The sequence below is a fragment of the Nematostella vectensis genome, chromosome 5, assembly GCF_932526225.1.
Source record: "Nematostella vectensis chromosome 5, jaNemVect1.1, whole genome shotgun sequence".
Classification (NCBI taxonomy): domain Eukaryota; kingdom Metazoa; phylum Cnidaria; class Anthozoa; order Actiniaria; family Edwardsiidae; genus Nematostella; species Nematostella vectensis.
Genome location: NC_064038.1, coordinates 8,116,764 through 8,127,303, shown reverse-complemented (window position 1 = coordinate 8,127,303; position 10,540 = coordinate 8,116,764). Strand labels below are relative to the sequence as shown.

At 38.2% G+C, this 10,540-nt stretch overlaps 2 protein-coding genes across 2 annotated transcripts; both read right to left on the bottom strand.

The window, feature by feature from the left end:
• Positions 1-260: 260 nt before the first annotated feature.
• Positions 261-3,521, bottom strand: LOC5505984. The gene is made up of 4 exons (XM_001626655.3): positions 3,308-3,521; positions 2,507-2,656; positions 1,655-1,765; positions 261-814 (listed from the first exon to the last, which is right to left on the bottom strand). Exons 1-4 carry the CDS (start codon positions 3,377-3,379, stop codon positions 551-553), a joined length of 597 nt encoding a protein of 198 aa, XP_001626705.2. The 5' UTR covers positions 3,380-3,521; the 3' UTR covers positions 261-550.
• Positions 3,522-5,176: 1,655 nt separating this feature from the next.
• On the bottom strand, positions 5,177-10,370 carry LOC5505983 (TBC1 domain family member 7). The gene is made up of 8 exons (XM_001626654.3): positions 10,223-10,370; positions 10,049-10,129; positions 9,374-9,558; positions 7,671-7,805; positions 7,137-7,231; positions 6,547-6,597; positions 6,116-6,245; positions 5,177-5,733 (listed from the first exon to the last, which is right to left on the bottom strand). The coding sequence occupies exons 1-8, from the start codon at positions 10,332-10,334 to the stop codon at positions 5,632-5,634; spliced, it is 891 nt and encodes a 296-aa protein (XP_001626704.2). The 5' UTR covers positions 10,335-10,370; the 3' UTR covers positions 5,177-5,631.
• Positions 10,371-10,540: the final 170 nt, after the last annotated feature.

The following is a 10,540-nucleotide window of genomic DNA, read 5'->3' as shown; positions in this document are numbered from 1 at the left end:
CATCGGTGTTATGTTAAGTTTAAGAATTTTGCCAATAAATCCAAAAAGAAAATTTTATTAAAACAGGTTATAATTTTTATTTTTAGTAAAATATATTATAATAGATATAAAGGTTTTGTGTTTTAGCCTTGATGGAAGCCTATTGCGCTCACTTATTTTGAATTCCTCTCGGGGCAGTGATATTTTTCAGTTTTTACTGACTTGGGGGGGGGGGGGGAAGAAAAACAATGCATTTATAGTAATTATAAGAATGCGAAGACTTCAATCAATAAGTTTTTTATTGTTGACATTCCTTGCATTCATAGAATTCAATTATGTGACCCAGTCACACTGTGTAGCAAATCACATGGTGATTTTATTGATAAACCATGGCCTTGCTCTATTGGAATTACAGAAACGTATCCAACTTCACAGTAAGACTTTTCACTTAATTCACTGATACAGTATCAAAATACAGTAGATAATTGGTTAAATCTATTTGATAGAGATACAAAATCAATAGTATGCACCTTACTGATACAGTAGAAATTGTTTAGAAACCTATGCTTAATTAATACAGGTTTGTAAAAATGTTGTTCAATTCTCTGTCAAATGATGTTTCTCCCATTTGTATCTGTTGTTGCTGTTGATGAGGAAGCCATGATACATTAAAGCATGGATTATAAGTTGAGGTAGTTGCTTTACCCATGCTTGCTTTTTTATTCTTACAACAATTATGACTTATTAGGTATTGTTTCAGTTGTTCAGCCTCTTCCCTTAATTTCTTAACTACCATTCCATGCTTCCTTATAGATTCTTCATATTTTCTGGTTTTCTAGATTTAAAAGCAAAAACGAGTTAATAATGAGAGGTAAAGAATAAGTAGATAGACTATCAATAAAAGAGAAATAATTATAAGGTAATATGATAAGATAAAAGCAAATATATTTAATAGTCGATTCAAGAAATGTATCATTAATAAACTATCATTAATAAACGTCTCATTTCACGCCTGTTTTCTTTCCATGCATTTTTCAATGCCCGCGCTTACAAAGATAAGAGCAAAAGCAAGCTGGCTGCTCTATCGGCTTCAAAGGGGGATTCCCCTCGAATAACTCGGTTACTTGGTGAGTGAGAGTGTTTGAACATGCTGTTTTACTACTTTTAGATTGTAGTAAGTTCAACATTAGGAGTATACGAAGGTGGAAATCAAGAGATGGAGAGTTAGATATATGAGGGATTTATGAGGATTGGTGTTTTCACAGGCTCCCCACCCTATGCGCATGAACGCTCCTGGAGATCGGCAATGCATGCGCGCGTGCCGTATTGGTACATCTGAGTGGAAATACATGAAAAATACATGAATTTAGGAAAATATTTATATTTATGTCTTTAAAGTCGCATTTTCACCTCAAAACAGCTTCCAAAACAAGCGCAATTTAACCACCTAAAAAACGAGATACGAGGAAAAGAAACCAACCACTGCAAAGAGGGAAGAATAAACTTTATTTCTAATCTGATTTTAAAGAATAAAGTGAAAGGAAAAATATGTATTTTTCCTATATTCATGTACAAAAAGACGGGCGCCCATGCATTGCCCGTCTCCATGAGCGTTCATGCGCATAGGGTGGGGGGTGTTTTCTAAACAGGTCGTGTTCGTACTCGGCGTACTCACTTGTCTTAATCGGTTGATGCGCTCTGTTCTTTTCTTCCGAGACTTCATAGCTGCGAACTTATTTTGCCTTCTTCTCTGTTCAACCACTTCCGGTTTCTCTGGTGGACGGGGCTGAAACAAATAAAATAAAAACATTTTATTAATTTCAATTGCCTCGCTTTCGCCTCATACGACTAAATACAAATTCCTCGCTTTGGACTTATAATACCTTTAAAGTCTTTTCATTGAATTAAAAGCGGGATAAACTTTTTTTTAGGCTATAGAACACTTTGTCAAATAAATAATAATCCCGCCATTTCACGTACGTAAGTCAGTCGCACGCTACTAATCCCATCCCCGCGCGCCTTCTCATACGATCTCACGGTCATCTCGGCTCCAGTCATGTGTACGTGTTGTGATCACGTTCCCGGGTCAAGAGAAAAAAAAGCATAATTTGCACGTGTTGTCCTCTAGATACCGTAGCTTACTCGCCAGAAGTAAATCAGCTTTCAAGGGGTTCTAGGTTACCTAGGAAGTCTCAAATGCTATCGGCGCTACTGTTAAATCAGAAAAAAAGATCCCCTAACCTTTCCCCGGTTTTTAGAAGGGATGCCCCCATGTTTCTGCATAGCGAGCAACTCTTATTGCGAGCTTCATAGACGCTATTATATATAAGCATTCTATCAGGAAAATCAAAAACTATATTTCAAGCCCAGTTGTTTTATTTTTTTTACGATAAATATTTGTTTATCAACATCGATCTCCCCAATACATTTCTAGTTATAGCACTACTTGCAGTAGGCCTTCGGCTGTCTATGGTTTCTATAAATGCTTAGGACCTGAGTTTGTAAACAAATGTTTAAGCCTTCTCACCTGTGGAGTTGGTGGCCGTTTGTATTCTACCTTAGGTAGCTGGATACCCATTTCTTCGCATTTGGTTTTAATGCAAGTCTTCAACTCTCGCTTCACGTCGACTTTACTTGCGGCTGGCCAGCCATTGCAAATAGAAGCCACCGAAACACTCTGAACCAACGAAAATAAAATTCGATTATAAAAAACGGGCGATTGAATTGTTCCCAGATAAAGGGAAAAGCGACAGAAACAATTACACTTTGGAAAATATGTTAGAAAAATGCAGATATTCGCTAAATCTCTGGCTGTTTTACAGGTAAAGTTCGATAAATACATGTGTTTGTACTGCATACTACTAAAAAAATACAAAAAGCCCAAATAGTAGTGTTCGTGAACCAGAAGAATAAATAAAATACGCCAAAACCTGGTATTGTATTGTACCGAAAACTGCATTGTAGATAGTGAATCCTAACTCGGCGATCAATACGCGTGAAACAGGATAAAAACGGCGCGAAAACTAATATAAAAGCAGAGTTTTGCTTGAGAAACTGTTGATAAGAAAAATCGTGAAAAAACGCCAAAAGTTCTTTCTGTACTACTATCTCTGGGGTCTTCCCCTAGGTTTACTAGGTTTCAAAGCAGTTTTAAACCTTTTTTATACAGGTCAGAAATCACCACCGCAAATCTTTTTTCGTTATACTGTGGTCTAGTATTTGAAAGTAAGAATTATACGGCGCGACTTCGAAAGCTAATCTGTTACCATGCATAACCTACGCGCTTGCAAAAACTAAAACATCCCCGGCGGGAGGAAAAAAAACTTACCTGTCTTTCTAATAACCCGCACTTCGCAAACGTTAATGGAATATCAAATCTTTCATACGCACTGCTCTCCATCGCTTAAGCTTTACTCCTGTCGGTTTAAGACTAGTGTTTTAAGTGGTAGACTCCCAACTTATAAAGTAAGGCCTTTTTGCCGCGTAAATGTCGGGGAACCCCCTTCACAAGCGGCCCTTCAGTCAATTGAGTCAAACAAGAGCAGGTCACAAAATATATTTAATCGCATTCTCATTCGTAACTGCTAATTTTAGTGCATTCGGGCCTTCCCCGAAATGTTTTGCCAAACAAGCGGCTCATATTTGTTTTCGCTCAATTTCTCAGAATTCTGACCTTTTTGGGCTACTGCGCATGTCTAGTTCACACTGTATACATTATTTCTGGTAACGCAATCCGCCATTTCCGCCGGCGGTCATCACAAACAAATCTAGAAAAAACATCCACAAACGCGACGAATATTTAATAATTTGTGTATAGAATACTTACTGTTTTCTTAGGAAAGAAAAGTAGTTGATATTGCATATTTTTAGGAACGACTGATAGAGAAACGTTCTAAAAAAATAATTACAACAACGTAACAATCACGCAACGGCCATGTTTTATATTTTCAAACGAATAAAGTTGAACCTTTCAAGTACCTCTAACTCTATGTCAGACAGATAATCTGACGTAGATATATCTATGTCCGATTATGTAGGCTCTATTCCACAGCCATATTACGCATCAATACCCACTCCTTAGCAACTGCGAACATCAGAATAATACACTTATTTTATGAGAAACTTTTTTTATAAGACACCCAGACTGAGATTTTACCATTTATTTAGAACATGCTCAGAACAGGCCGAAGCTTAGACTTGCTCCAAGTCGACCTAAGAGTCAGGAGAAAGTCTAGCCGAGGCTTAGATAGCAGCGAAATATTGCTTTATTAGTCTTATGTGTTATAAAACGCAGTGTCAAATTGTGTTAATTAATAACAACCTTAAATATTACTGCTATTGATCATTTGTGTAATTATTTTCCTAATAACTCATTGTGCACTATATTTTATAAGCACTAAAATTTAAGGTGGTGGCATAAGGGTTTGCGGTGATGCGGTTTTGCCTTAAATCTGGCGCGGTTTTTCGTATTTCATTCCGCGGTATTGCGGTTTCTCTAGACTGCACGGTTTACGGTTATTGACGGTTTTACCGTTTTTCTTTGCGGTTTTCGCACCCCCTCCTAAGACATCGCTAAGAAATTTAAAGGCATAAAATGTTCCAAAAATAAGAACGGCCCCGCCTCAACTAAAAATTAGAAGTTCTTATGAAAGAGTGTATTCAATATCTAGAACTAGAGGGGTTTTTTTTCGTTAATACGCTGCAAAAAGGATCCAAAATAAATTAAGGCTGTTAAAAAGTTGAGTTTATTTAAAATTCATAATCCACACCAAACTATTTTTAACTTTTCTCAACCCCGTGTTTGTATTCCAATTAGATTGCAAATATTCCCAAAGCTAATACACACCCGTATTATCTTATGACGTCACACAAAGGCAAGTCCCTTCTCGGAAGTAACGCATGGTAGCACAAGCAGAATCCGAATAATAACAGTCCAAATAAACAACTACAATAACGACTAGAAAAAAAAAAAACCAATTATAATGGCCATGCTTTAAAACAACTAGGTACCGCTAAAAAATGTGTATGTCGACCTTTAAATTTGATTTAAAGGAGCTCTTTTTGCCAAGCCCTCAATACAGCCAATATGGTCAAATGAGTCATCAAAGTAGTAGTATTTGACTAAAATGCTTCAATTCCTCGGTCACGAAAGACAAGAAGTCGGATATCCCGAGATTGGACCATGTACACCACAGTATTTGCAGACTCTTTCAAATACTTTTATTCAAACAAAAAAATCCTTTTTAAATAGATACACAAAAATCGAAATAATTATCTTAAATATCATTTTACCAGAACAACATACCTTAAATAGTATATCAAAATACATTCATTGCGCAACGAATGAAAATATCGTAACAAATTTAGCATCATAAGCTTTAAAGAATATTTCCCTATGTACATTTCACACCAAATGGCTTTATACTTACAATACAAACAATAATTTAGAAATTGCCTCTGACAGAATAAGCATTTTAGCTGGGAATTCCGAAAAGTTCACATGAGAAACTGGTGCCACTCCAGCAAATACAGGGAACGGCAGCCACCCCACTCCCCCAGCAAAAAACTTCTTAGCTGTGGCAACCCCGACCCACCCCCCCTCCCCTCATACAAATCTTTATATGATTCCTAGCTAGCTATCCAATGGGTGAGTCAGTGGACAGTTGGTGCCTCAGATATCACGGTAGCACCATGGGTGTCCCACAGCTCCATGGCCTTGTTCACAATTATCAGGCAAGTGTCCTCATCAAATGTCTGTAAAAAAAAGTGAGATAATTGACTTCTTGTGAGTTGAGCAGAGGGGCAGCTCACACATCCAGGTGTTGCTTTGACCACACCTAAAGGTCAATCCCTTAGGGTTAAAATTGATTTTGATGACGATCACTCTTATTTCTGTTTTCATGGGATCCCCCCTGGTATAAAATACCCAAGTAATACATCAAAACTCTGGTCTATAATCTGTAATAATACAAAACACCCAAGTAAATATTGAATATGACACCTTCAAAGCTTATAGTTGACTCATCAAAATTTCCATCTTCCCTGAAGAAGTTTTTTTAAAACACAATACAATTGGCAGATTTGACAACAGTTGTTGGTGTATCTAAAACTAATCTACAATATTGTGAATAAGAACCTTTTCCAGAATATCCGTGACAGTCTTTGGAGATTTTGCACCCATAAGGGAATGTTTGAAGAACAACAGCAGTGCCACACCCACAATGACAAGGATTTTTGTCGAGCCAGCAACAACTTTATCCCAAATTCTAAACAAGATGAGAATAAGGCATAAAATCATTCTCATGTTTTTAGCATGAGGTAAAATTGTAGAAGTCATGCCCATAGCCAGGGGGTTTCTGTCTGGGAGAGGGTGCGGGGGGGGGGGGGGGGGGGGGTGGAGGAACCCCTCTCACGACTGGAAGGACCACTCTAATGAAGGAGTGTTGAGTACACTGAGAGCTACGACAAGCTTCCTAAGAAAAAATGGTCCAATAAATTGATAAACAAACCCCCGTCCCCCTGCTCAAAATTCTGGCTATGGGCATGAAGTTTTATATGAGTACACACCTTTCCATGCAAGTATCAGGTAAATCCTTTGCAAAGCTACTTTCAAACCACCTGAAAAATAAACTGTCTACGTAAGAAACAATAGCAGAAGATTGTCATTAATATCAACAAACTTGAGGAAAAAAGGGAAACCACAAAAACAAGAGATGCACCTGCAACAAAACAATGTATTTTCAGGGGTCTCATTAGGCCCCGGCGGCTGGCAGAAGTGCCAGCTATTTCCCACCGAGCGCCGGCTACTTTAAGATATTCAACTTAAGTTTTATTTGAACTAAAAAGATAAAGTAACTTCCACCTCCTACTTATCAATCTCCACCGCCTACTCTGAAAGTTAATGAAAGCCCTGGTTTTGACTGGAAGTTTTTATTAGGCGATTTTATTTTTCTAAAATTGGAAAGAAAACAAAACTTGCATCGTTATGGTTGACACAAATACTATATGTGATGCCTGCCACCCTTTTTCAGGCCACTGTTAAAAACCATAATGGCTTCCAAAAATGCCTATCTTCAATGATTGTGTGTTAAAGCACAAACATCAAAATTACAGTATAACTACATGGTGTCATATTGAAGGCTAACTTTTGTGTTTACCTTTGATAAGGAAGGTAATGAAATGCCCCTAGTGAGTTTAGGTGAGAAAACAGTGTACTATCCTCAGTCTGTAGATAATGCTGCAACAGCTTGGCCTAAACAGAACCAAAAAAAGGATAAGCGAATTGGGTTAGTACATGGATATACAGGATTGTCTCTAGGAAACTTGTCTATAGGCCAGGAAATTGAGCAGATAACACTGATCTTATATATACACAGGCAAATCCAGGAGTTCCATAGGGGGGGGGGGGGACAAGGGTTTCAAGAAAGGGGGACCAGATTAATTGTTCTTCCATGGAATTTCCTATATTTCTTGTTATTTTTAAACCAAATATCTGAAAATAGGGGGGCCTGGGCCTGCTCGGCCAACCCCTAGGATCCACCCCATCACTGAGTTTTCACAAGCCATAATTCAGCTGGCCTATACAGCACCTTTGACTCCAAGCTACTAAGTCTCTTAGCTGCTGAGACTTAGGGACAACCTTGGTTATAAAATGAAGAAAATATTTAGTGTTTCACAGAAATCTGACTTACCATTTTGTCTAATGGTGTAAATTGCTGGAGCTGTATAAATTTCACTGAAAGCCAGTACAAGTCATCAAAATCTTCAAACATGTCAACAAAGACTTCAACCACAGCACGGATCTGACTGGCACACTCTTGCATCCTCTGTATTAAAACATGAATTAAATTATCATTCTCTGGTTCTAGCCTTACTTTTAACTTCAAAACAAAAATAGATAATTATGGAGAAGTTGAAATAATATGTAAAAACCTAGAACTCCCTCTTGTTTTGGTATGGTCTGGCATGTGTACTTTTGGGTATTATCTTGCAAGATATTTTACCAGATTTTTAAAAATTTAACCATCCATGGATTATTGTGGTTTGAAATCTCCTTGATATGATCCAGGGACCAGCATAAGCCACAAACCTCTCATCTCCTTGATATGATCCAGGGACCAGCATAAGCCACAAACCTCTCATCTCCTTGATATGATCCAGGGACCAGCATAAGCCACAAACCTCTCATCTCCTTGATATGATCCAGGGACCAGCATAAGCCACAAACCTCTCATCTCCTTGATATGATCCAGGGACCAGCATAAGCCACAAACCTCTCATCTCCTTGATATGATCCAGGGACCAGCATAAGCCACAAACCTCTCATCTCCTTGATATGATCCAGGGACCAGCATAAGCCACAAACCTCTCATCTCCTTGATATGATCCAGGGACCAGCATAAGCCACAAACCTCTCATCTCCTTGATATGATCCAGGGACCAGCATAAGCCACAAACCTCTCATCTCCTTGATATGATCCAGGGACCAGCATAAGCCACAAACCTCTCATCTCCTTGATATGATCCAGGGAAAAGCATAAGCCACAAACCTCTCATCTCCTTGATATGATCCAGGGACCAGCATAAGCCACAAACCTCTCATCTTATTGATATTATAATACTAGCGCATTTAGGGTTGTATACAAAATGGATGGATCCAATGGCCCAGACATAAATTTAATTCTTTTTTTGTTCTTTTATACAGAACCAGACATCATTTTTTTTATTCAACTAGCGAGTTGATATCAATCAAACCTATCCCCTCCCTCCTGTATCGCCACTGACTCCCTATAAGAAATGAAAACATTGCAGCTTTTAAAATTGAAGATTCCTTCATTTAGGGTTTGAAGGGGTAGAAAGTGGAAGCAGCACTAGAAATGAGTGTTATTAGAAACACACCAGCCTGCAGAATATTGATAAAACAGAGTCCTTCTTGTGATTTTGAATTTTCATTACTTTGGGGTTTGAGTGACGGAGCAAAAAAATGGTACTGAATTTTTTGAATTCTTAATATATAAGCTCAAATTTCCGCATACAAGGAGATCCTATGACCAAAAGCTTAATTTCAAATTTTAAAGAAATTTAGAAGATATGAAATCGAGATATTAGCGAGCAAACTTAACTTCTGACCAGAACCCAACTTCTCCCTAAAAAAGGAGAATTTAAAAATTTCACTTCAAGTCTCATATCTTGAAGACGAATACATTGGAAAAAACACTTTTTGATATGTTGGTTTACATAACATCCTCTAAAAACCTCTATGCAAAAATTCAAGCTTACCGAAGTTAACCAGACCTTATTTTGGGAAAACTTGCCATTTTTTGCTCTGTCGGTTTGAGTGAGGGGAAAAATGGCAGCAGCACTACAAATAAGTGTTATTAGAAACGTCGCCAACCTGTGGAATACTGATAAGACAGAATCCTCCTTCCTGGAGGACGTACATCTTGGAGATCACATCAGCAACATCCATATTACATTCTTCATTTTGCATAATTTGAAGAGCATGCTTTAAATCCTTGCACTGCTCTCGGCGCTGTTCTTCTACAAATGAGTGCGCGTCCTGGTATGGAGGAAGCACACCTAAAAGAAATAACAATTAAATAAAAGTTACACTAAAAGTTTCTAATAGAAAGTAAATGCTTGGAGGACGGGACGAATATGTTGCAGTACAGGGGTTCTCGAAAAAGACCACTGATAAGCATTAAATCAAAATACAAATCAGCCAACTGGGAAACCTCTGGTGTGTACACGAAAAATCAACTTTTCGCATATGCGATACCAAGATATGACTTGCTTTCAGGTCGCTGCGCTCCCTCTGAGCAATCAGCCGACTGGGAAGCCTGTGGTGTGGACACGAAAAATCAGCTTTTTGCATATGCGATACCAAGATTAGACTTGCTCTCTGGTCGCTGCGCTCCCTCCAAGCAATTAAAATCAATCCAAATAAACCATTATCTAAAAATGCTGCACAAGCTAAACTTGACAAAATGTGATTTTCAAATGAATAAAAAGACTTAAATTGATTTAATAAGATCTAGATCACATTAAATAAATCAGCTAATTAACTTACCGAGAAGGATTTTCCACACTAAGGTCCTATAAACCGCGGGGAGACTAAACTTACAACTAAACGTAGCGACACGACTCAAATCTATTAAACAGAAGTCGAAATAAAATAATCAGTTCACTGTATCATAGAGTACTGGATAATTAACGACATAAAACACAAACACAGTTTTTTCACCTATAGGGTTATCCTTGAGCAATATTGCTAAAGCTTTTTTCTGCTCAACGTTTCTCAGTCCCAAAGTCTCGTAATAAAACGAACGGAAATTCCTCCCATCCCGGTCCACCATTTTGAATTAGTGGGACTTACCGCTGGTATCTAGACATAGGGCTCTCAATTTGCCGCCATGTGATCAGTGCGTGATTCTCGGTAATCCTGTGTGATTTCGATGTATCGTCATCATGTCGGGCACGTGTACAGTGGGTTCCCTGTACGTGACAGTGAGTACTCAAGCCGCTGACCTCGCACGTGCCACGAGTCTGACATGTTTATTTC

What these genes read in the sequence shown, in the direction of transcription:
- LOC5505984 (XM_001626655.3), bottom strand. Translation starts at nt 3,379, where the DNA reads ATGGAGAGCAGTGCGTATGAAAGATTTGATATTCCATTAACGTTTGCG. An exon ending in GCGGGTTATTAGAAAGACAG is followed by an intron (nt 2,657 to 3,307) that starts GTAAGTTTTTTT and finishes TCGTTGGTTCAG; the next exon opens with AGTGTTTCGGTGGCTTCTAT. An exon ending in AACGGCCACCAACTCCACAG is followed by an intron (nt 1,766 to 2,506) that starts GTGAGAAGGCTT and finishes TATTTGTTTCAG; the next exon opens with CCCCGTCCACCAGAGAAACC.
- LOC5505983 (XM_001626654.3), bottom strand. Translation starts at nt 10,334, where the DNA reads ATGGTGGACCGGGATGGGAGGAATTTCCGTTCGTTTTATTACGAGACT. An exon ending in GTCTTATCAGTATTCCACAG is followed by an intron (nt 7,806 to 9,373) that starts GTTGGCGACGTT and finishes GTTTTAATACAG; the next exon opens with AGGATGCAAGAGTGTGCCAG. An exon ending in TCACGGATATTCTGGAAAAG is followed by an intron (nt 5,734 to 6,115) that starts GTTCTTATTCAC and finishes TTTTTTTTACAG; the next exon opens with ACATTTGATGAGGACACTTG.